Source organism: Haliotis cracherodii, unplaced genomic scaffold (genome assembly GCF_022045235.1).
Source record: "Haliotis cracherodii isolate W230 unplaced genomic scaffold, xgHalCrac1.p SCAF_3, whole genome shotgun sequence".
NCBI classification, from domain to species: Eukaryota; Metazoa; Mollusca; class Gastropoda; order Lepetellida; family Haliotidae; genus Haliotis; species Haliotis cracherodii.
This window is the reverse complement of record NW_027266286.1, coordinates 12,787,543-12,814,468: the sequence shown is the minus strand read 5'-3', so window position 1 is coordinate 12,814,468 and position 26,926 is coordinate 12,787,543. Positions and strand designations below refer to the sequence as shown.

Sequence of the window (26,926 nt, the reverse complement as noted above, 5' to 3'; positions counted from 1 at the left end):
CAAGTCACAAATTATGCAGCGGTTATATCATGTTGAATGCACATGTTTATACCAGGATCGTTTATTGAAGGCGTTTTTACGTGTTATGTAAATTAGCCTGAAATAATAACATTCAAAAAGATTGCAAAGAGAATAAACTCAACCTAGATCAAAGTGTGTTATAGTGCATTGTCGTGGCTTCTCTGTGAATTTGCAAGTCGTCTTGAATGTGTTTACATATCTTGAGCGGATGTATTACCTAATCGGGTACGACGTTTAGAGGTAGAGGGTCCGCCCGAAGAGCGAATGGTCTGGGGTTCGATCCCCGGACGCGTCATACCAGAAGACGTCAAAAGGTGGTACTTGTTGTTACCCTGTCTGGCGTTCGGCATAAAGATGATAAAACATGGACTCAGTACACTGTGTCTGAGTAGGGTATTCATCTTAAGCTGCAGAATGGTATGTCGGTAGGCTAGCACTATGAAATCTGCATGAGTCGGAGCTAGTACAAGCAGACAGACACACACACACACACACACACACACACACACACACACACACACACACACACACACACACACACACACACGAACACACGTGCAATGACGTCGCTAGATGTGTGCAATAATCTTAAACGCAACGGTAAACCCCATTTCACCTCACATCATCTTACAAAACTGACTTGCCGAAACACACTGGCCATATTGAAAAGTTAATCCGGAAAAGGCCACGTCAGATACAGGCGGGCGTAATGTCTTTCAGTCTCGATGTCACGACAGATAATTAATAACGACATAAAATATTCATAAAATACCGCGTTTCTTTCATAGTTCACCGAGTAATAATTACGCTACCTCTGAGACCATCTTAGCCGGATCAGATTCTACCAACTCAACTTTAAAGATTGCATGTGCTGTTTCATTATGCGTATTATCAATGTCGTGAGTGACTTTTGCGGATCCCTAATGCTTTGAATTTGTGGATTCCTTTCTACGTCTAAGTGTGTGTCGTCACATGACGTGATTCACTATTTTGTATCAAGGTAACACTCAACCTAAATGTATGTATCTATGCAATAGAGAGGATGCTTAGTATGCAATATCGTGTGGCTAAATATGTTATTTATTGCTGAGGTAAGAAAGCATATATGTGTCACTGTGTTTTGTTTACGGAATCAGTATACGGGTTGCAGCTTCAATGAATCTAGGAGAGGGGAGGAGGGTGCAGAGTTGCTTCCATTATCCGGGCCAGGATCCGCAGATCTATGTTTCGAAAAGTTCATGATTCATCATGAGTCACTCCCTTCCTCTTTGGCTTAATAATGTGAACCTGTCTGCAGCCTGTTTCCAATAACGTGTTCCTCGCATGCAACACGACCCGTGAGGATCCTGGGTAGAATATATCTTCAGCAACCCATGCACGCCTTAAAAGGCAACTATACTTGTCGTAAGAGGCGACTAACTGGATCGGGTTGTCAGGCTCGCTGGTTAGTTGATGCATGTCATCGATTCCAATTGCGTGGATTGATGTTCATGATGTCAATCACTGGATTGTCTGGTCGATTATGCACAGACCGTCGTCATATAGCTGGAATATTGCTGAGTGCGGTGTTGAACAACAAACAAAATAACACATGCATAATCATATAATGTTACGTTTGTAACAGATGTGATCACATGAACTCGTCAGCTCCAACGAGACATCACTTGGTGTCAGTTCTTGATCCCATTTTATATTTGTCTTAATCTGTCACCAATATATATGCATTTGATGATGGCGTTCAACTACTTTCCTGCGTTTTGGCCGTCCTCTTCTGGCCCATGACGATGTTGCAGATGGCGATCCCATGTTGTTGTACCTCATCCATACATCCTCGTCATTGATTGAGACTGATTCAATTCAATTCATCAGTTTTATGAGCCCATTTACAACCTTAGTCTTGGTAAATTGGTTTCAAGTTCCTCATTTTATGTACGATAGTAAGTGCATCCTAGCTGTGACATTTTCAACAACGAGCCCTTCTTGACAAGTAGTTTTTCTCAAGGCATAAATACGGTTTATTTTGCCATTACACCTGCATCAAATAGCCATTTGTCCTTCTTTTACAGATACTGCAAGTATTGGATTCTGTGAATCTAGGTCAATTACCGGCCATACGGTCAGCCTCCGATACGATGAGACAACACCTGATGATAGTGATGAGAAAACATTACATGACTGCTCGTGTCACGTGACGTCATCTGGCTCAGAGCCAATCAAAATAACAGCATTGGACATCCGACTTCAGGATAAGACAGACGATATGGAGTGTCACTACACCAAACTGAGTGTAGTGGATGCAAAAAATAAAAATCAAATTTTTAGAAACATTTTTTGCCTTGACAAGGAATTCATATTCGGGGTTCCTGTGTTGAATACGACCGAGTCCAGAGACATTCGCATATCGCTTGGACCAATAAAGAAAAAAGACTATCCGTCCTTTGTGTGGTTGCAGATAGCAGGTAGGTAAAATTCTTCCAAGAGGTCGGATATACGTTTTCCCGGCGATAGAGCTTGGTATGGACACAGACAGGTGGGGCGAACGGTTAGAAACTACGCCAACAGAAAATGACAGAACAAAACTTCATTACTCTCAAGGTTATTACAAAAAAGGATATTGAGGATTTCAGAGAAAAAGGGTCGTTACAAGTCTACCGCATTTCAAAGTATGCATAAGAATGCAAAACTGGCAACGCAGAGTTGCGTCCCCTATAGGTGCTAGGATCTGCTGGTCGGAGCTGATTATGACCCTTGTTTGGTTTCACCTACGTGGAATTATCTATGGCCTGCGTGACTTACCATGCCATTTAGCTCACTCTCTAAACTTTTGTATTTTCCAAAGCGACATTAAGTCATTCTTAAGCAATGCTGTAACTTTTACATAAACGACCAAAAAGATCTGATAGTTCCTTAAGAGTTGGTTGTGTAATATGTAGGCGTATTCTGGTCATCAAGCGGCGGTGGGGTAGCTCAGTGGTGAAAGCGTTCAAACGCCATGCCGAAACCCTTGGTACGATTTCCCTCATGGGTAGAATGTGTGAGACCCATTTCTGGTATACCCCGTCGGGATGTTGCTGGAATATTGCTTAAAGCGGCGTAAAACCATACTCACTCATTCCGGTCATCCATATTCATTTTTGATTTTTTCGTTTTATCGTACCCCTACGGCGTGGATCGTTGTTTACAATATCAATCACTGGTTTGTCTGATCCAGACTCGATTATGTACAGACCGCCGTCACATTGCTGGAATATTACTGAGTGCGGCGTTAAACAACAAACAAACAAAGTTTAGTTTGTTTTGTTTTTCAGGCACATCCAACAGAACTCGAGTAACGGTAACTTGTAATGGGCCGACAACAGAGAAAAGTAACGGTAAGTCGTCACTCCAGCCATCCTGCAGGAGTGTTCACACCATGTCCCCATAGAGCCAGGTTTTCATCCGCTACGTCAATCACTGGTTTAAAATTCTCTCAGGCAAAAAACGCAAACGTGCACACATGATCATGACCAGTATTACTTGCTCTGAAATATTCAGGTTACAAATTGCTTTTCACACGTTCGAGTGTCTTGCATTGCCGAGGAAATGCGAATCAGAATATGATCAGTCCTGCGACCGGATGTTAACGCTTACTCTTTGTTGGCTTTCTAAAATAATCTAGTTTGTCCATTATAACTTTCATCGGCTCAGAAGGTAAAAAGAAGACATTCCACAAAACCACTTCTCTATAAGGAATGTTACAACAAATTTACTCCTATAGCTCTTCTGGCTGAGTGTAGCACCGATTTCCCGGTAGCCTCAGTTCATTATTCGAGTTGCCTCCCCTGGCCAAACGAGAATCCGGTGATTGGGGTCCGAATCCCGGATAATGATTGGTCTGTCAGCTCGATACCCGTAGTCTGAGGTTTCACCATGGTAATACATGTGTACGTCACTATTGTGCTTTAGACCTTCCTCCCACATTGACCTGAGACCCATGACGATCCGGGGTAGAATAGGTCTTCAGCAGCCCACGCTTGCCGTAAAAGACGACTATGCTTGTCGTAAGAGGCAATCAACGGGATCGGTGGGTCAGGTTCGCTGACGTGGTTTATGCATGTCATATTATCCCAATTGAGGAGATCGATGCTCACAATGTCAATCACTGGATGGATGGTTAAGGTTTGATTGTTTACATACCACCGTCATATAGCTTGAATATTGCTAAGTGCGGCGTTAAAAAACGAACAAACAAACAAACATGCACTTTTTTAATGATACCGCCTTGGTTGACCCAGTCGAGTTGGTTACCAGGGCCCTGTTCCACAAAGCGATCTTAGTGCTAAGTTGGTCGTAACTCCCATACTTTATCATAGGCTTACGATCAACGTAGCAATAAGATCGCTTTGTCGAACAGGGCCCAGGACCCCCGATCAACACAGCGATCTTAGCTCAAGGAGACCCGTGAAGATTCCGGGGTAGACTAGGTCTTCATGATCAGCAACCCATGCTTGCCGTAAAAGGTAACTATGCTTGTCGTAAAAGGCGACTACCGGGATCGGGTGGTCAGGCTCGCTGACGTGGTTGAAGCATGTCATCGATCCCAATTGCGTGGATCGATGCTCATGATATTAATCACTGGATTGTCTGGTCCAAACTCGATTATCTACAGACCGCCGTCATACAGCTGGAATATTGCTGAGTGCGGCGTTAAAATACAAACCAATCAAATCTTAGCTCTAGAACCATCGTTACACAGATACCTGACTTCAGATAATAGTTGCGCTACGATCGCTTTGTGAAACGGGCCTGATCCGCTTTACAACAAATCCGGCGTGTTGACGATCATGTTTTTTCTGCAACGAAAAAGATTCCTCAGTTTCAACCACCAATGTTTGAACGCCGCATCAACAATTTCAGCGCCATTCGCGGCGAATCATGGATCTGATTTCATTGATCAATAAACATTTGATGTTTTCTAGGAACGCTACCTGAAGCTATAGTGATAGCTATTATCAGTGCTGTGATACTCACTGGGATCATTGTGACCATCGTGGCGCTCTGTAAGAAAAGGTAAGTGTACACATACAGTCTCCATCCACCCCGTTAATCCGCACACCTCATGTATCTGGATATCCCAAACCGTTAAACCGTTAGGTTTCGAAGTACAAGTTTATTTTCGTGCCAGTTTGTTGCTGAAAAACACTACCATCTCTGTATTTAATTGACTGATCTGTTAACGGATATATGTGTTCGTGACAAGCTGTGTTTTAATGAAATCAATTAGAAGACACGCAGACCTTCTAGGAGTGCAGACAACTCTCTTGAAGGAATTTAATCAGCTGCTCTGTTGACGGACCAACCTAATTTATTCCTACCGTCTGACAATGGTACTCTCAAATTAAACCCTGGACTTTATCCGAAGACGTTTGTCTAGACCACAAACTATCAAGTCGATGATTTAGGGTGGTGTTATGTCTTCATCAAAGGTTATACAATTCAGGTTCGTGTTAAATGGAGGCGTGACCTGGGTTATTAGAGGCTGGGGACGGGACGGGACATTGATAATATATTGTGCTTTGAGGACTTTATCTTCAGTCGAGACCGCCTCCGTGGTCTTGTGGTAGAGCGTCCATCCGGAAGGTCCGGGGTTCGATTCCGGCCGCGTCATACCAAATGACGTTAGAAGATGGTACTTGTTGTTACCCTGTCTGGCGCTCGGCATTTAGGGGTTAAAATAAGGACTGGTCGGCCCGGAGTCCGTAAACTGATATTGAATACGGTATTCATGTTAAACTGCGGCATGGTATCTTAGTATGCTAGCACTATAAATCGGCATCAGTCCGGACTAGTACAATCACACACACACACACACACACACACACACACACACAAGTGCATGCACGTCGCTATTTAAGTCAAATTATCTTGGACGCGACGTTAAACCCCATTTCACCTCACCTCACCTCATCTTTAATAGTTAATATACGGCACACGAACCATCACGAGATAAAGCTTCCCTCGTTGTGATGTAAAGGGCGTTAGTTCACAAAGGGATGACTTTATTCACCTGTGGTCCAAGATCTCTAAAGTCATTGGGGGCGGTGGGGTTGCCTATTGGGTTCAAGCGTCCGCTCGTCACGCCGAAGACCCGGGTTCGATTCCCCACATGGGTACAATGTGTGAAGCCCATTTCTGGTGTCCCCCGCTGTGATATTGCGGGAATATTGCTGGGATATAGCTAAACGCGGCGTAAAACAATACTCACTCAAAATTTACTGTGTCGAGTTGCGTCCCGTATTAGTGGCGATGCGTTTATTAAAAATCTTTACCTCTATTAGGTTTCATTGTCCCCGTGAGGTTTCCAGGTTAGGTCCACTGCAACCTATTTTGGTGGTACGAGGCAACCAAACGAATCAGGCGGTCAGGCTCGGTGACTTGGTTCATGCATATCTCCGACGGTGAGAGTCGTTGCTCACAATATCGATCACTGGATTGTTTGGTCCATATTATTAACAGACATCCCGGCGTCAAACAACAAAGAACGTTGTCAGCAAACTCGTTCTATTGGGTTTCACCAAAGTCGCATCTAAACCCATTTGGTCTCAGAGCCTGAACTTGGCTAACGCAACGTGATACTTACAGCGTTGAACCCAAATCTCTAACTCGCTCTTTCCCTCACCTTTATTTACCAGCTGTATTCGGTTGTCTCGACATTCTAATGTCCACTTCGACACAACAGTAACAAACTTAATTCGTCAACACGCCATGTAAACATTTTGAATTGCTAAATCTTCATTAAAAAAGGTTGTGCAAGGTATCCCTCACAACGGTCGGTTAAAAAGGAAAATGTTTAGAAAATGGGTAGTTGCTTTCGTGGCAGCAAGGATTACAACTCTGGCGTCCTTTAAAAGTAAAATAACTCTCATTGTCCTGATCGACAATTTCTCAATGTCCGTTTGGTCCGCGTAAATGACAGAAAGGGTTTGGATTTCCTGTCGGCAGTAAAATTAAGTAAGGTTGGTCGGATGACAAGAAACACGAAAAAGAAGTACGTTCAGCCCAAAGTCAGAAGGGTCTTTACTATGATGATGATGTTGGAAACTTTCTAAGAACGGCGGGGAAGCATAGACCTTGTCCAAGTGCTAAGATGTGGACAATACGTGAAGCTCCCCCCAACCACCACACCCCACACCCACACCCACCCCCACACCCACCCCCACCACACTGACATATTGCAGGGAGGTCTAGACGTCTGGAAAGGGGAAAACATTCTCAAATGAATATACGCTTCTCAAAAGAGGTTAACGAACACCCGATTGTTTCATATGACTATAGATCATCTGTCATGGTATTGCATCACCCAACCTTTCAATTGTGGCTGTTCTTTAACTTCTTTTGACTAGTATATATCTTTCCAACACAATAGACCGCCTCCATGGTCTTGTGGTAGAGCGTCCGCCCGGAGAGCTGAAGGTCCGGGGTTCGATCCCCGGCCGCGTCATGGCCAAAACAAGGACTGGTCGGCTCGGAGTCGGTATACTGTGTCTGAGTGGGGTATTCATGTTAAACTGCAGCATGGTTTCTCAGTGAGCTAGCACTATAAATCGGCATCAGTCCGTACTAGTACAAGCAGCCACACACACACGTGCATGCACGTCGCTATATAAGTGCAATAATCTTGGACGCGACGTTAAACCCAATTTCACCCCACCTCACCCCCAACACAATACCTATGTACTATTATTTCATGATGTCTCATCCTTCCGATTCACAGACAGCACCGCGAGTACAACCCGCCTCAGCCAGAGAACATCTACTTCGAGCTGGAGACCCCAGAGGAGAAGTACGACCAGATCCAGCTGAAGCAGCTTCAAGGCTCCGAGCCGATCAAGCCAGACCCCAGCTACGGCAGATTAAACTACGGCAACCCGGAGGAGAGCCACTACGCCGAGCCTGACAAGCTCAACGGCAAGACTCCACCTTATCTCATAGACAATGACTACGCAACGCCGGATTCTTGTAGGTCGTGACAAAGTGCAAAGGAATAGTGCTTACGCTGGCGTTTCAGCCAAGGCTGTGTGTACGGTGTTTACCAAAGGAACTTTGTGTGTTTACGTTATGATGTGATTGTTAATAATAATTATCATCACCACCTTGAAGCGAATTTGAAGGAGAACGTTTCGGTGACGCTTGTTGACGTGCTTGTTTGGGGTTTACTTACATTAAGAGGCATCGTTGTGCCGTTTACAATACATTACACATTTAGTGTCCCCAATTGATAGATAAGATGGAATTGATTACTATTTGGTTGTTAGAATGGTACTTGAAGATACTCCACTTCAAAGAAGATGGAACAACATCGTTAGAGGTAATAGTATTCTAAGAACCGGAATGTCTAAGAAAACGTGAGCGATCTAAGTACAGTGATTTGCCTTAATAGAAGCATACGGCATATCTTCCTCGGGCGATCTAACTATGGATGACCATGTGTGTTATTATGGGACCATCGTCAGCATTATGCATGGATATTCAGCCCTGCGGTGGTGACAATATCCCCACCTGTCAATCAAGGCTTCTGGTCATGGCATAACCAAGCTGTTGGATTAGTCAAGCTGAAGGAATATTCATACAGAATCACGAACTCTTACAACAGTGTCGGTGACATTACCATACGCTCTCCTGGAAGCAATGCTCTCAAGTATTTCATTATATAAACAATGGTCTATGATAAGGGTTATGGTTAAACATAAGCACCCTGTTATATGAGCATTAAATGATATTTATTTTCCGCAGATCCTGGAAATAAAATTGAACCTTAATGACATTTAGATATCGACTATCTGCTATCTATGGACCAGAAAGCTATTTACTTTGGAGGGATAACGACATATGATTGCTGTCTGTAAGTGGATTTTACCCTAGGTTATGGAGACTGAATATTTCCCTCAAATTGACCTCCGGTAGTGACCAAACAACGGTGTGTTATCTTGTTGGGAAATGTGCATGGTAAAGAGGTCATCAACCCAATTATGTACACCAAACCAAATGAATATAGCTATATAAACAGATACATCCTATAAGCTTATCTGTCTCTTCTTCGGGCTGATATTACTAGTATTTGGTATTCTACTAAGATGTAATCGTACCTCTATGTTGTTTTCATGACAGGAAACTGTCCTCAATCTACTAATTAAATGGGAAACGATGCATCGGCTGTGAGGCATTGGGTGATGGACTGACGTCATAACCATGCAATTAACTCGTTTGAAATAGTCACATCAATACCACACACACATAACGTTTTTTCTGTAAGATAAATTGTATGATATTGTATAAAGTTTGATTTTTGTACAGCACATCTTTAAAAACCAAGCATAATTTAATACATTATGTACATGATGTATTTATATAAAATGTTTATAAATGTTTTTGAAAAAAAATGTATAATAGAGTTTTGCGATATATTTAACGCTATTGTTACAATCTACAATTTGATGACCTTTTCTAGTTTATATTTGATATTTTTATTAAAACCTGTCATCATGTTCAAAGATTAGATGTTTGGATGACGTTTTACAGCTGAAGGTGCGCGCGTAGATCTCTAGATACAATACAATCTCCATCCACGTGTCCAGACTTGTTCAACATTGCCAGACAATACTGTAAGCAATTGCCAACTGATGCGACCGTCTGTGTAGAATTATAGTCATAAATGTATAAATGTCAGGTTTTATGATGACATGCATGCTGGTCCAAATGTCTTTATGGATGCATGAAGCAATTGGAAACAAGTATATGTAACTACATACTCATATTATATATGGCAAATGAAATTTATTACTCACAAAACAACGTTGTTTCTCAAGCATGCTGTCTGTTTTAGGCTTGGAGTTTTCTATATGTTTTTAACAATATTTGGATACTTTCCTTTTGTAATAGGAACCAGAATGCTATTTGGAATTCGTTATGTTTGACAGGATGAATATGTGAGATTTTTTTGGTCGTATTTTACGGACGCTCCAATCACGAGTTCCGTTAATGAAGCGATTTGTTTTTCAGTACCTCTGATCTCACTGCACATTGACGTCTATGTTGTTCATATTGAGCACATAATTAAGAAAAAAATGATATGGTAGTTGAAGTTGAATTGATTGCTTTCGTCTAGTCGTAAATGGAGCCTGATAGGCATTTGACACTATATATTATTCATAATACAACCGTACGTGGTATGTTTCAAACGTTCTAATTTACAAGTCCCGTCTGACTTGATCATGAAAGACGTGGCAAATGCAATCTTCATGTTTTTCTTTCTCTGAAAACATTTTCTCGGGTGGTTTGTAGATTTGAAATGATGCTTTAATATTTTATAGTGTTTGCATGCTTTATGAAGGCTTGGATGTTTTATGTACATGTGATGCGCTATTAATATATTTGTTTAATTTCTAAAAATATTGATAATTATGTTTAAGACCAAATCATTTCCTTCTGCCAAATGTATCTTGCTGTAAGCATATAATGAGAGTGAAATGGGGTATAAGTGATTACATGTTTTACGTCCTTTCACAGCTATTACACCATTGAAATTTGTTTTCGTTTGCCGTCAATTATTATATCAGGATTACAAACAAAAATCCAAAAAGCGTCTTTTTGTGAAATTGATAAATTATATAATGCTTAGAGCGTTATGCATTATTACAACTCAATATATCTAAGGGGTCCATTTTTCAATCGGGTCGCATCAAGCCCAGGGCATAAATCTGATGCCTTTTGGGTTTTGGTTGGAGTAAAATGTTAGACAAGAGCCGCTATAGTGCCATTGATGTCAGTCATCAAATATCCATCCTTCATTCGGCTCGTCTCAATACAACAAGCTATCTCGGCCTGCACTGGGGGGAATCCATATTTGCGGTGTATTCCCTAGTTTCTCGAGATCACGTGACTATCACATTACACAATGGCCGTGTTCCTTTTATAAATGTTGCTTCCTATGGAATTGTATATTAAATTTCCACGAATCACTTTCAAAATCGGCCCTATGAGCTAAATGTATACGGAGCGGTCGGTATACGGTTTACTTTGAAAGCTTGCAATATCACAGCGCCATTGCTCCCCGAGGTTTCATGTTTTATGTCTGTGGCGGAATCTTCCGAGTTGAAACGAATGACCCAATCTTACAGTAGACGAAAATACGGGGAGCAAAAAATTAAAGAATAGACGAAACGTGATAGCGTGATACCGTTTAAATTTCATTTGCGATCAAATATTTTAGTGATCGACTGATGTCTCTGTAGTAACAGTTGATCCATTGTTATTGTTACTTGATCCTACCAATGTGTGACACGTGTCTGTTTGTGATTGGCTGCTTGTTATTGTTACACATTTGACCTACGGTGCTCACGTTACTACGTTCCCATGCCTTGAGCTTCCACATCAATCTCAGTGCTTCATCCCAAACTGGGGGGCACGGGTGGCCCAGTCGTCTAAGGCGCCGCGATTCGCTGTGCAGAGTTGCGTCCCTTGGGCACGCCAGAAACCTATGTTTGTGGGTTCGAATCCCGGTTCGCCCCGATTATGTTTCTAGGTTTGTCAGCACCATGCCCGTGCTCGTGGGTTTCATCGAAGTGGTAAACGTCTAAAACCTGCATCACTTCGGGCTTTCCTCCCACATTAAGCTGTCACGCCGCGATATGACTGGAATACTGTTAAAAGCGGCGTTAAACCCAACTCACTCACTCAGCACAAACTGATTTGCTCCCACCGATATATGGGCTAATTACCACGAGCTTGTTTAATTAATGCTGATTATCATGTGTAGCCGATCGTATTACCTGTGTGCATTATCAGTTATACTTTATATATACAATTTGTGTTCTATCAGAAACGGGAGCACAGGTGGCCAATTCTCCCAAAAGCCGCAGCTCGCTGTCCAGAGTTGCCTCCCTTGGGCACACCAGAAACCTATGATCGTGGTTCCATTTCGGGTCACCCCGAATATGTTTCAAGGTTTGTCAGCACCATACTTGTGCTCGTGGGTTTTTCACCGAAGTGGTAAACGTCTGAGACCTGATTCGCTTCGGGCCTTCCCCCACATTAAGCTGACACGCCGTGACATGGATAGGATAGGATAAGTTTTATTCCATACTGAACGTGATATGACTGGAATACTGTTCAAAGCGGCGTTAATCCCAACTCACCCACTCACTCTATCTGAATAAAAAACACTGCACATTACCATTACACGATCCTAAACCAGTTTTCTTTACTCATACGCTATGAGACCGCCTCGGTGGTCTCGTGGTAGAGCGTTCGCCTGGAGAGCGAAAGGTCCGAAAGGTCCATCGTCAGTCGAGACCGCCTCCGTGGTCTTGTGGCAGAGCGTCCACCCGGAAGTTCCGGCGTTCGATTCCCGGCCGCGTCATGTCGAGAGATGGTAAAAGATGGTACTTGTTGTTACCCTGTCTGGTGCCCGGTATTAAGGGGCTTAAACCACAACTGGTCGGCTCGGAGTCAGTATGCTGTGTCTGAGTGGGGAATTCATGTTAAACTGTGGCATGGTATCTCAGTGGGCTAGCACGATAAATCGACCGGACTAGATGCATGCACGTCGCTATATAAGTGCAATAACCTTGGACGCGACGTTAAACCCCATTTCACCTCACCTTCATACGCTATGAAGTTTTGGTTAAAGTAGGTTGTACTGTACAAGCTTAAACCCTTATTTTGTGACTGTTTTGCCGAAAATATGATGGATGTCAGTTCCGGATCTGTATTCCGGTTAATGTTTTAGTCCACTGTTACCATGGTTACGTCATATTCACGTCACAACACATGATTGATGTGGGAGACCTACAGTTAGTTACGTAATGCCGTCACACAGCTGAAATCTCAGTTGGATTTTTATTGAATTTATTTTATTGAATCCGTTTCCATGGTTATTTCGATAATACGGAAAACATGGTACATGCTTTTGTGATATTAACTCTATTCTCCCGCCAAGCTGGCGCGATTGATTCGTTCTGTAATTGTCACGATTTTCTTTCATTACTCAAAGTAATTGCATCGTTTACTGTATTTATGCCTCTGTGACTTTGCACAGCCAAGCCGGTTTTCCACATGCGGTTTCTGCGATGTACTGATAGCTCATGCAGCAACTGTTTGGATGGGAGACGTTTTTGCCGACATAGGCATTATCGTGTTATGCCAAAGACTGTATTAAATCAAGTTGATTACTCACCGCTTGGCTGTGGTTAGTCTATTGAGATATTGTCCGCTTCAGCTTATGGGTTTAACCCAGCCTTCCAGCCTTGTGGCTACTACGTGCTATGCTAGGTTATCAACTCATTAAATACAGAATCGCGACACATGGCGGGGAAATGAGTACTTGTGTTTTCAGTAACCCAAACGATCCATTTTGTTGAACTGTGTACCCTGTAGTCAATAAATCTCATGTGATCTTGTAGAATAAAAGCATGATAAAACCTTCCGACCCTATGTGTTAAGGGCATGTAGCGTGAATCTATTTACCTGCTTAAGTAGTAAAGGTTTACTAGTTCCCGTTCGAGAATGATGTTAAGGAACATCACCTATGATATGCTTCAGTACAAGGTCTATGATAGAAACATGTAACACCCGTGCCTTTCAGAAACAAATAATCCGGTGTAATTGATAATAATGTATTAGGGACTTTCTTTCCAGCAATATTCTGGCTGAAGATGTGTGCACAACTTGCAGTGTGGTGCTGCTTGTAGCTACTGAACACCAGAATCCTTCCTGTGCAATGTTAGCGGCAGTTATATTCTTAAATTAATATTTAGACCTAGGATTAATTTTGAGTTGGTCTTTGATTTAAATGATTTAAATTAAATTGTATTTCTGAAGAGAATATGAAAATAGATTGTTTTCTCATTTATTCGATGGTCTATTTCCGTTTGAAACAAATCATTCAATTATAACCAGCCTTTTGTTCCTATTTGTTTCATTCATTGGTTTCTAAGCCACGACATATCACGTGTCAGATTGTATCAAGATTGTATTCGAGATGAAATCCTTTATGAGGTAATTAAATCATGTCGATGTTTCAGCGCCGTTGCTTTCGTTTGCGAAGACGATACGCACTGGAAAGAAGCGAGATTTCTTTAATGATTTGCGTTCCACCATACTGTAATATAACAGGTGTAAAAAACATGTACAATTCGCCCTTGCAGTAATCCTTGTAAATACTATACTGTTTATGATCGCATGCATATAGACAGTGTATTTGTATGATGACTTGATGATGAACTGATTCACACATTCAATGATACTTGATTTATTGTTTTCTACTTGCTCAATAAAATTGACATTTTATACCTATCCCTTATTCGTTTAATACTTAGATACTTCCCATCCTTAAGAATCCCTGGTGGGTTTTCCGGTGAAGGATGCGCTCTCAGTACGTCATGCTTGTTCCAAGTCCATCAAACCGCCTCCATGTTCTAGTGAATAGAGCGCTGCCCGGACCAAGGTAGATCTGTGGTTCGATCCCTAGCCGCCTCATGCTAAAATAAGAATAGGCCTTCAGCAACCCTTGCTTGTCGTAAGAGGCGACTTTGTTCGTAAGAGGCGTCTAACGGGATCGGGTGGTCAGGCTCGCTGACTTGGTAGATGCGTTTCATCGTATCCCAAATGCGTGGATCGATGCTCATGTTTGTTTGCTTGTTGTTTAACGCCGAACTCAGCAATATTCCAGCTATATGACGGCGGTCTTTAAATAATCGAGTCTAGACCAGACAATCCAGTGTTTGGCATCATGAACATCGATCCACGCAATTGGCATACGATGACATGCATCTACCTAGTCAGCGCGCCTGACCACCCGATCCCATTAGTCGCCTCTTTTGACAAGCATAGTCGTCTTTTACGGCAAGCAGGGGTTGCTGAAGACCTATTCTAGCCCGAATATTCACGGGTCCGGTGCTCATGATAACAATCACTTGATTGTCTGGTTTAGACTCAGTTATATAGCTGGAGTATTGCTGAGTGCGGCGTTAAACAACACACAAAAAACAACAACAAATAAACCACACGTTATAAGATGGTACGTGTTGTTACCCTGCCTGCAACTCGGCATTAAGGGATGAAATAAATACTGGCCGACTTGGAGTCAGTATATTGTATCTAAACGGAGAACCCAGGTTAAACTGCGGCATGGTATCTCAGGGTGGCCCAGCTGTCTCAGGCGCCGTAATTCGATAAGTAGAGTTGCGTCCCTTAGGCACGCCACACTATGATATGGTTCGAATCTCGGTTTGCCCCGTTTATGTTTCTAGGTTTGTCAGCACCATGTCCGTGCTCGGGGGCGCTCAAGGTGGTAAACGTCTGAGACCTGGATCACTTCGGGATTTCCTCTGGCATTAAACTAACACGCCGTGGTATAACTGGAATACAGTTCAAAGCGGCGTTAAACCCAACTCACACACTCATGTTTTCTCAGCGAGCTAGTACAAGCAGCCCCACACATGCATGCATGTCGCTATTTAAAGGCAATAACCTTGAACCGTTGATAAAACCCCACTTCACCTTACCTTAAGCCGATCGTGTGGTTAGGCAGTGGACTCCGTGAATTGGTAATAGCATGTAATCGAACCCTGACTGTTCGTAGGAATAATAATAACCACAATAATGATAATAATAATATATTTATATTGCGCATATCTCCACACCAGGGCATGCTGAAAGCTATTATTACCCCCGTCACTGGATCAGTGTGCACTCAAGCATCCTTCTCAGCTCCCTGGGGAGTATAGAACCCAAGCTACCTGTTTGCAATCTCAACCTACCGGTGTCCATTAACTGCTGGGCGAACAGAGGCACATTCCCACCAAAATCACCTGCCAAGGAGACGCCACATGCTTTACATGTGCTTCAGTTTTGGGCAGGACCGAAGCCCTTGAAACTCTCAGGAGCCAAGCAGCCGAACATGGTCACCCATCAAACTACTCTCCGAGACCAACGCTGCTTAACTTCACCTGATTTGTGACCTGTGCGCTGTGCACAGGACCACGTGCCACCAGGAATGCTACGTGCTGAACCTTCACACGACATGCAGTTTCACTCCTTCGAGTCCTCTGACCACTGATTGATCAGGGTCTGGACCAAACGTTCAGCACACATGTCCGTCCACTGAAGGCAACATATTAAGTAATGAGGAAATGAGTTGTTTAGCCTCTACGATCCTACAACGAATTAACAAGCGAGTGGATTGATGGAGTGGACAGCAGCCACTTCTTTAATATCATTCAAATATTCCGCCTGTCATATTGATTAAGAAATGGTCACACTGGAGTCAAACGAAAACGGTTTTGACTGGGTTTGCTGGTTCTGGGTGTAAAATTGGAGGCTGTTGAGATTCCACAAGACGTCATTTCATTGCTGTCAGACCGCTGTCGTAAGCATGACTGGGGGGCTTGTCATATTATATCAAGCTTTTGTTTTTTTGTGGGTTTTTTTCATGCGATGAAACGGCCTTATTATAAAGCAATTATATAGTTCATATGCGGTCAATATCTGGTATATGAGTTACCAAGATCACGTTGACATTTGGTTTTTTTGCGAAAATAAATCGAATGTGTTTGAAGTGCTGCCACTCATTGTTAGCTCTCCTTCCGAAGCCAGAACCACATGTGCCATCTCAGAATGGCTACCAGGAAGTTGTACGATATCCCATGACAAGAGATGCGGCATCAGTTTTGCAATGAAGGATATATCGAAGACGAATCCCGCCATTGGATATATATACTACTCAAAAGAAGTTATAGAACACGATTCGTGTATAATGCCAATGCACGACATATTAAGTATGGTAAAAGGAAAGAATTAGGTGGTCTTTTACACCTTCAAGTAGTATATTTCAAAGAAGTAATATTGTAGCAAGCCGCCTGATTGAACATGCGTTTGACACCTACAAGTAGACATATTGCTAATTTAACAGTCATTATACTTTATTATACAAAAACTCTTTTCGTAATGTTCGTAACGACTCCACCTGAAATATACTCAACAACATAAGTTTCTGTGACACAAATATTTAAGTGTATTTTTCAAACAAGTAAACTTTGGTTTTCAATATTGTAGTACATGAATGGAATCAAGTCACAAAAATGCAACTGCTACAGAAAAGCATGCATTCCATGCAAAAGTTGACTCTAATGCAAGCCCCATGTATTTCACTACCCAAGAATGGATATAAAAACATGTGCGTTGACGGGATTCCATATGCATTGTTTAGCATCGTGCCGACAACAACCACTCAGAAAAACAACAAAATTACGCAATTATTCAACATTACAAAATGCCACGCCTGTCCGAAAATGAGCGTCCGCGAGCCATTGGTATGTTAGAAGTCGGACCGAGTCAACGTGATGTTGAACGACAATCTAACGTCCACAGAAACACCATTTGGTGTTTATGGCAACGTTGGCAACAGACGAATGCAGTCAGAGACCATCCTCGGAGTGGCAGGCCACGTGTAACCAATAATCGACAAGACAACTGGATTCGAACAACACACCTATGAAATCGATTCCAGCCAGCAACAGTGACTGCAAGAAGCATCCCTGGCCTTCGACGAATATCTTCACAAACCGTACGTCGTCGCCTCAGATGTGCAGGGATTGTCGCCAGAAGACCCGCCAGACGTCCCATGTTGACAGGAAACCACCGTTAAGTACGTCAACAGTGGTGCAGACAGCATCTACGCTGGACGGCCATGCAGTGGGGACAAGTCCTATTCACTGACGAGTCTCGTTTTCATCTCAACCACAGCGATGGACGGATTCCAGTGTACCGACGTCGAAGTGAACGTTACGTCAATCATTGTGTCATGGAAGAAGATCGGTTCGAGGGCGGCAACGTTATGGTATGGGGTGGGATTACAGCAAGACAGAGGACCCGTTTGATAGTGGTAGAGGTAAATCTCAATGGACAGCGCTACCGCGATGAGATCATCGACCCTGTTGTTCTACCGTTTATGCGTCGTCATGGCCCAGGCATTACCTTTCAACATGACAACGCCCGGCCTCATATTGCTCGACTTGTTCGGGATTCTCTTCAACAAAGCAACGTGAATGTCATCCCCTGGCCGGCTCGATCCCCTGATCTCTCACCAATCGAGCACATGTGGGATGAGATGGATCGGCGCCTTCGACGTCAACCACGTGTTCCACAGACACTCCAGGAACTTCGAAACATGCTCCAGCAGATACGGACAGATATCCCACTGGACTTTGTGCGACGCCTGGTCCATTCCATGAGACGAAGATGTGTTGCTTGCATCGCAACCAGAGGTGGACACACACGCTACTTATTTGAAATTGACATTTTGGCATGTTCATGTTATTTTTTGCGAAATCACACATTTTCTGAAGTCAGTATGGCAAATTAAACCATTTGAACACTTCAGGAGTCTTTTACCTGCTGCAAACCGAAATTGTTTCAGATTTGGTAAAAAACATAACTTTGCATTAAATCTGTTTCAATGTCACAGGAACTTTTGTTGTTCAGTATGCTTGTATGTATATAAAGGTCAATTTCCTACATCCTTCATGAAATATAAAATTATTAAAAGTCATTTCAGAGATACTGGGAGTAGATGAGTCTGTACAACGAGTGTTTACTACGGACATAAACATTGCGTGTTTTCGATGACAGATCTGAATACGGAAAGTTTATCGACATTGTAAAATATAAGGTTATCAGTACTGTTCCGTAGTATCTTTCACAGTTGTGAGATTCGGGATGGCGAAAAACATCACGAAATGTATTCATGTGCAGTGAAATATCCGGGACCATTAAATAGATTGCAGCATTTTATACTGCCATTCATTTTTCAATTTCGCAATATAAGTGTGTTTGGTACATTTCATGAGTGATACAGATATATGTATATATGTATATATACAAGGTTATTATTTTACATTTGAGAACACAAATGATAGTAAAAGGGACCAAACTCTTTCTGCATTCATAAGAAGTCTTTGCTAAAAATGGAGACGATTGTACAGATCCGGGTGTATCACAAGCATGTGTTTATGAATCACTATAATATTTTGATGATACCAGGTGCAAAGGTGTGTATCCTGCCTTACCGATGGCACCCGTCACAAACACATGCAAGGGCAAGTCAATTGTACACCTGAAAAAAACGCTGGACCATATAGTGCATAGGGTGCATGTAAACGTACCCTCACTGCGTTGATCGATGCTCATAATGTCAATCACTGGACTGTCTGGTCCAGATTCAATTACAATGTATTTATAGATCGCCGTGATATAGCTGGAATATTGATGAGTGCGGCGTTAAACAACAAACAAACAAACATAAGAGCGAATTGCATGGGACTTTATTTTTGTTACCGATGTGTAAAATTTGGAAATGGCCACAACGATTCTGCCATAAAACATTTTGAATGTTGTAACCTTTATCAAACAAAATATTCAATTGATAAAACTGGCGAAAGCTTTCGGTAGAAAAAGGAAGCCATTATTGAGTACATCACCGATTTCGGTTCAACCATTCAACTTACCCATGACCTATCTTCGATGTCCTATCTGTGTGAGTGTTATCGAAATATCTTATTAATACGACATGCGGCTTGTCCATCGAACGAAATGTAAGTCGCATGTCGACGAAACTAACATTCACACGCGTATGAACAACACATGTAAACGTCCTTACATTTTCCTGATCATTTATACACTTTAGTGTTGATCTCAGGGTGTTTTCATACATTGGAAAAAGTCCGGGTGTGTGACCGCATACCCGTGATCGATTTTCCACCCTGTGACACATCCCAGTAAACCTGACGAAGACATGCACACAGAAACTATCGCCTCTAGACTGACAGTGACAGTCAGCAACATTCTGTAGCAACATATTTCTTTTTTACTTTCGCACCTGTTCACATCAATAAAATCACTTTTAAATTATACCAGTGAAGATCCGGGTTAGAACAAGTCTTCAGCAACCCATGCTTTCCGTAACAGGCTACTATGATTGTCGTAAGAGGCGACTGACGGGATCGGGTGGTCAGGCTCGCTGACTTAGTTGATGAATGTCATTGTATCCCAATTGCGTGGATTGTCACTGGATGTCAGTCACTGGATTGTCTGGTCCAGATTCGATTATTCACAAACCGCCGTCATATAGACGGAATATTGCTGAGTGCTGCGTTAAACAACAGAGAAACAAAATAAAACAAAAAACCGTTTCAATTATCGTACAAATCATCATTGACGACCATCGGGTAATTGTCGCACGTTCATTCAGAACTTTCTCATCGTGCAGGTCAGGCATTGGATTTGTTCATCTAATGATGGTATTATTCAAAATCTGTTTGCTGTAACAACTGTAACTGCTGTAACTGCTGCGATGTTACTGTAGTACATTTTGAGTACAGGAGGAACTAGAACGAGCTGGCTGTTGTGTGGCCATCGATGTGAACACGAGGTCACCCGTACCAGATGAAATTGTATGTGTGCATCCTTCAAACTACATGGCGTTGTTAAATGATATATAGAATATACTTTCACTTTGTACAGTTTGGTTTACATATACGAGTAACGTGAACTCGTGAAATATTTTATAGAAAATTTAAATCAATGAATGTACAATAGATGAGATGAGACGAAAGTTTGCAAAATTAATAAGTTACCTGTATCGGAATATTTTGGGCGACTTCCAGCGTGAGATATACTCATGTATCTTTATCCAAGTTATGAAGCGTCTTTCAAATACTGACGAAAATAATTGTCCTGTAATATTCAAACAGAGATTCCTTTGAATTATCTGGCTCAGAAGGTTTACCAGGTTTGTAAAAAGAGATTATACCAATATTCCATGAATCTGGAAATACACCCGTGTCAAGAATCGTATTATATGACAACTTTAGATATGATTAAATGAATTCACCACATGGCTTTACATATTCAGTAATTAATCCATCTCATACACCTGCCTCACCCAATTTTAGATTATCTACTGTCTCAGTCATCTCGTTTGGTGTAATTTGTCTTGACAAAATATCATCGGTAAAGGGAATGTCATTAAAATCGTCACATGAGAGGGAGTCTAGAAGTCTACTGAGCGATCAAATTCTGTTTCAGGATTATAGATTCCATAAGCCCTTCCTCTTATCGGTGGAATTACCTTACAGCCAATGTGCCTTGCACTCCCTTGATGAATAGCTACATAAATATGCAACGCTGTCGGTTGCAAATATAAATCACATGTTTCAAAGCAGATATACAAGATATATACAGCAGATGCCCGTGACCAAAATAACAGTATCTTTGTTATAAGTGAGTGAGTGAGTATGGTTTTACGCCGCTGTTAGCAATATTCCAGCAATATCACGGCGGAGGACACCAGAAATGGGCTTCACACATTGTACCTATGTCGGGAATCGAACCCGGGTCTTCGGCGTGACGAGCGAACGCTTTAACCACTAGGCTACCCCTCAGTTCGTCGTAAGCGTGTCCGTTATAAACGTAGTTTACTGTACTCTATAAACTCTGAATTCTGAATATAAACTTATACGTGTTATTAGACAAGAATGACGTCACTGACAACGCTAACACAAAGACTTGCGCCCTGTGCTTTTATAACAAGGAAACCGACTCGGTAATACAATGTCATGCAGAATGACCTTTCCATAATCATACGAAATCGCATTGTACATTGTATGATTTCGACTATGTCATAAGCATGTGTTTATGAATCACCATATTGATCATGCCAGATGTTGCCCAATCAGTGTTAACTGTCACAAACACTTGCAAAGACAAGTCAAGTGTTCACGTGAAGAAACACGAGAAACATGTGGTACAAGTCCAAATAGGGAATTGCATCTGACATCACTTTGTCAGTGATGCGTCAAATGTGGAAATGTCTTAATGCCTACTATAATAAGTTTGGAAAGCTTTGCCGAGGCCTTGAATGTTGTGAACCTAATTACAGTATACATTCGTCAGATCTAAACAGCACATGGACAGACCAAAGATCCCCAAAAGTTCTCCAAAGATCTAAGCTTTCATCCCATAAGATAACATTCGTGGTTCAACAATGCATGTGCGAATACCTCTTTGAAAAGTATCGTTCAGCCACCCCATTACAAAAGTCGAACTGCGGAAATTCGCACAATGCATGCAACAAATCAATCTGTCAGGAGGAAACGAACAAGGGAACATTTTTTTTTTTTTAATCACGGACGTACTCATCAAATATGTACGACGCAAACGCATGGGAGTGAATGAATGCTGTAGTTTAAAAAGATTGTTGTGTTTTATTAATGGCGTGTGTGTGTGTGTGTGTGTGTGTGTTGGGGGGTGGGGGTGGGGGGGGGGGGGGGGGGGGGGGGTTGGGGGTGGGGGTGGGCAATGGCGCCGCAAGTCGCTGTGCAGAGTTGTGCCAGACTCTTAGGTCGAAGGCGCCGGTTCGAATCCCAGATTCTCAACATCTACGACCTTGGTTGGTCAGCACCCTACCCGTGCTCGTTGGTTTCACCACAGTAGAAACCTCCAAAACCTGCATCACTTTAGGTTTCTTCAATATTACGCTGATACGCCAGCTTGACTGCTATTGTTGTCAAAGTGAAATTAAACCCAAAGCACGACTTCACTCACGGAATGGACTCGTGAAGATCCGGGTAGAATAGGTCTCCAACAACCCATGCTTGCCGTAAAAGGCGACTATGCTTTTCGTAAGAGGCGATTAACGATATTGGATGGTCAGGCTCGCTAACTTGATTGATGCATGTCACCGTATCCCAATTGCGTCGATCGATGCACATGATGTCAATCAATCACTGGATTGTCTGGTCCAAACTCGATCATATTTACAGACCGCCGTCATATAGCTGATTTGACGTCAAATGATCTAATTGTGTGGAACCGCCTCTGTGGTCTAGTGGTGGACCGCCGCGTCATACCAAAAGATGTAAAAAGATGGTCCTTTTTGTTACCCTGCCTGGCGCTCGGCATAAGTGGCTAAAACAAGGACTGGTCGGCTCGGAGTCAGTATACTCTGAATGGGGTATTCATGTTAAACTGTGGCATGGTATCTCAGAGGGCTAGCACTATAAATCGGCATCAGTCCGGACTAGTAAAAGCAGCCACAACAAAACACTAACGGAATATGCGCCCCAGTCCACACTATTGCAAATTTGTCACAGTGTCTTGCGCATCATTTAGTCGCGTGTATGCACTGGGCAAGAATCCACAAGGTCGGCCGGGGTACTATGTCACAGTCAAACAGGTCATACAATAGTGCCACCTGGTCAAACAGGTCATACAGGATACATTGGACATTTTAGTCCCCGAAAGCCATAGTGCTCTTAACATGAGTAGACGGCGGACCTAATGTCACCTTTCAAAGAAATAATATGAACTTCTATACAAAATGCACAGCTGTGGTGTAACGTGTTATATTGAGTCAGTTCTAACACGTATGCAATCATGTGGTTCTTTGGCTGTTTTCACTCCATTTCACAATTAATTCAAGAGAAACGAGGTATTTGGGATCACTCTTCACACCTCCGTGATCCAGCAATCGCCCCAATCAGCATTACATCATTGTGGCGGACCCGCAAACTGCCCCATCCGTAGAGAGATTAGAGAACGGCTGAGCTCAGCAGGATCAACGACCTAGGCACGTGGTGCTTGACAACAAGCTTACCCCATCAGCATGATTACCGTCGTTAACACTCACCACTTGGGGAGGCATTGGTCGATTGATTGAGCAATTCCGGTTGCACAACGGCCTATGATGTCAGATACTTGAAAGAAAGGACATAGGGTCAAGGTGTTCGTTTTGAAAACTCAGCTAGATGAGCCCTACTTCTGTTGTGTTGGATGTGGTTTTCATCCTGGAAGTTTTTTTCAGGCATATGTCCGCTCATATTATGCGTTCACGTTTAACATCTTTAACAGCTCTTGGTTCCATTTGTGTTGAGTTAGGACTGTGCAGGCCTTGCAAGTGAGTGGTCAATGGCTCCCCTGGCAACAGTTGCGGAAACAGGAGGTATTATTCTGACTGTTTACGATGTCAGTGGCCTGTCTTCGTAACCTGGAACATCACATTTGCGTAATTAGTTTGGTGATGTTTCGTTGAAGCGTTAATGTGACTGGACATTTGTTTGTGAATTGATTGGCTTGTTTTTTTTTAAAAAAGAATTAAACAATGAGTGGAAATAATTCCGGAAAGTACTTTGCGTTTGTTAGCCAAACATTTGTCAATATGTTGTTTTTGTCTTTGTGAACATGGCATCTATGATTAATTACAGGGATTGCGGCTGGGCGCACCCCTATACGAATCCACACCTTACCCTCTCTCGTCCTCCTTACGATGGTCCTCGAGCTAACATAGCTTAGCTCAAGTAACTAACTGGTAACTAACTCGAATTTCGACTGGGTCCAGTATTCAAATAAGGGAATGAGCCGAGTTTGAAGTTATATCCCTTATAACAATATCAGGCCAATGTTTTGTTTATTTGTTTGTTTGTTCGTTGTTTAACGCCGCAGTAATAGTCCAGCTATATGACGACGGCCTGTAAATAATCGAGTCTGGACCAGACAATCCAATGACTGACGTCATGAGCATCGATCCACCCGATTCGGATACGATCACTTGCATCAACCAAATCAGCGAGCCTGACCACCCCGTTGGTCGCCTCTTTCGACAACCATGGGTTGCTGAAGACCTATTATTGAACATGGGTCTTCGTCGTGACGAACGATCGTTCTAACCACGAGGCCAACCAACCTCCCCTCGCCTACCAATGTGACTCCATGAAGGCAACATCTCTGATACATGTTGTCTACTTAGAACATGGATTAAAGAAAATCAGTTGTTTGTATTTTGTCTAACGCGCAAAACCAGTAGTTTATGACATATAAACTGACACAAAAATGATAAAAGTGTTGATGGGAGATTATCAAAGATTGATAAACTGGTACCTGTCGCGGCGGTCGGGTAGCCTAGTGGTTAAAGCGTTCGCTCTTCACGCCGAAGACCCGGGTTCGATTCCCGACATGGGTAAATGTGTGAAGCCCATTTCTGGTGTCCTCCGCCGTGATATTGCTGGAATATTGCTAAAAGCGGCGTAAAACCATACTCACTCACTAGTACCTGTCAAGCGTCATACATATCACACGTGATAAAGACATGGTTTAAGCACTTTTACCAGCCTGTGAGGTCGTTACTTCAGTAACACGTTGCATTGCCTGTTTGCAAGGACTGACATCCATTGGGTGGTTCGAATGTCACATCTATTTCTAGTTTTATATTTCATTTGACAGTTCTATGCTCGTGCTGGTGAGTTTAATCGCGGTAATAAACGCCGAGAAATCACGTTAATAGTCTTGAAACAACTTCATTTCAGCTAAATACTATTTGTCATTGATGAGAGTTTTGTGACATCTGTTTTGGTGCAGCAATTTCTATATCGATTAATCGAAGTGAAATATTTCAACACTCACGCTTTTGATCTTAGTGTTACTGCCATTGAATACGACTAAAATAAAAACAATCTTCTGTCAACTGGTTCGCGCGCTTATAGTAACTGATGCGTACGTAAAATCTTTCATTGTTCCCCATTAGGCTTAAATCAACTCCACATCGCCAGACATGGACCAAAATCAGCGTCACATCACATTACTTGAAACTTCCAAGGAATTAATCCGATAAATATACCACAGACATCGCATTGGACGGTAATTATCACAAGCGGTTTCAGTCACATACATGCCTATACTTCAATACGTCGTCCACAGATCATGTTTTGTTTGTTGTTTAACGCCGCACTCATCAATAATCCCAGCGAAATGACGGCGGTCTGTAAATAATCGAGTCTGTACTAGACAATCCATTGATTGACGTTATGATCGAACTACTGGGATTCGATGACATGCAATCAACCTTTCCACCTGGCCTGACCACCTGACCAATTTAGTCCCCTCTTACAAGCATCGGCTTCTTGGGATCTATAGTCTTACCCGGAGTCACCATGGGTTCAGCATTAATGGCAGTTGTGCCAGAGTTTTTATTAAGGCTGCTTTGAACAATTTTTCTGTTGTAAAAGACGCGAGTGACGGAGGTCGTGCACATCTTCCCGAGGCAAGAGAGTTAACTGACTTTAAAAGTCCAGTTTCCACCCTTGCCGAACTATGCTGGAATTCCTGGGCTCGATTGTAGCGCCACCAGTGGTTATTCCTTCCTAAACCTCTCCTACGGACCAATCAGAATCCACCTCTCGTATCACTTGCATTTGTTTCCAACAAAATGGCGGCGCCTAGTCAAGACAATCTGATCGACAATCAAGAAGATTTGGAAAATATCCGTTGGCAAGGAGTTAGCGGTGCACATGCTTTGCAAATCCTGCAATCGACCGAAATCTGCACGACGGTTTACGAACCGGATTTCGATTTCGTTGCGCGATTATGATTGGACTACACATAGACTCCATAATACCAGCCAAATTCGGTGAGGGTGGAACTGGACTTTTATAGTCAGTTATACTCTCTTGCTTCGGGAAAATGAGGTGTGCACGACTTTGCCGAAACCTGCGCAGATACGTATGTGCTGACAGACTCGACCACTGACAGGATCATGACAGTTTATTATTTGCACGGTACGTTATAAAGTAACTGCCCAATGGAAACCAATCGTGATGTAGCTGGAATATTGCTGATCGTGGCCTTACGCAACACACACTCACTCGCTCACTCACTCGACCGGTTAAGATCCGAGTTAGAATAGGTCTCCAGCAACGCATGCTTGCCGTAAAAGGCGACTATGCTTTCGTAAGAGGCGACTAACGGGATCGGGTGGTCAGGTTCGCCGACTTGGTTGATGCAAGTCATCGTATCCCAGTTGGGTGGATCGATACTCATT

The 26,926-nt window shown here is 42.6% G+C and overlaps 1 protein-coding gene across 1 annotated transcript in view; it reads left to right on the top strand.

Moving 5' to 3' along the window:
• LOC139476050 (uncharacterized) overlaps nucleotides 1-11,631 on the top strand; it is a 49,270-nt gene extending 37,639 nt beyond the window's left edge. Inside the window, exons 3-6 of the mRNA XM_071259288.1 lie at nucleotides 2,088-2,480; nucleotides 3,330-3,392; nucleotides 4,980-5,070; nucleotides 7,775-11,631. Of these exons, the coding sequence (XP_071115389.1) occupies nucleotides 2,088-2,480; nucleotides 3,330-3,392; nucleotides 4,980-5,070; nucleotides 7,775-8,030 (803 nt within the window). The 3' untranslated portion in view covers nucleotides 8,031-11,631. The remainder of the gene's footprint in view (nucleotides 1-2,087; nucleotides 2,481-3,329; nucleotides 3,393-4,979; nucleotides 5,071-7,774) is intronic.
• The last annotated feature ends 15,295 nt before the right edge of the window (nucleotides 11,632-26,926 follow it).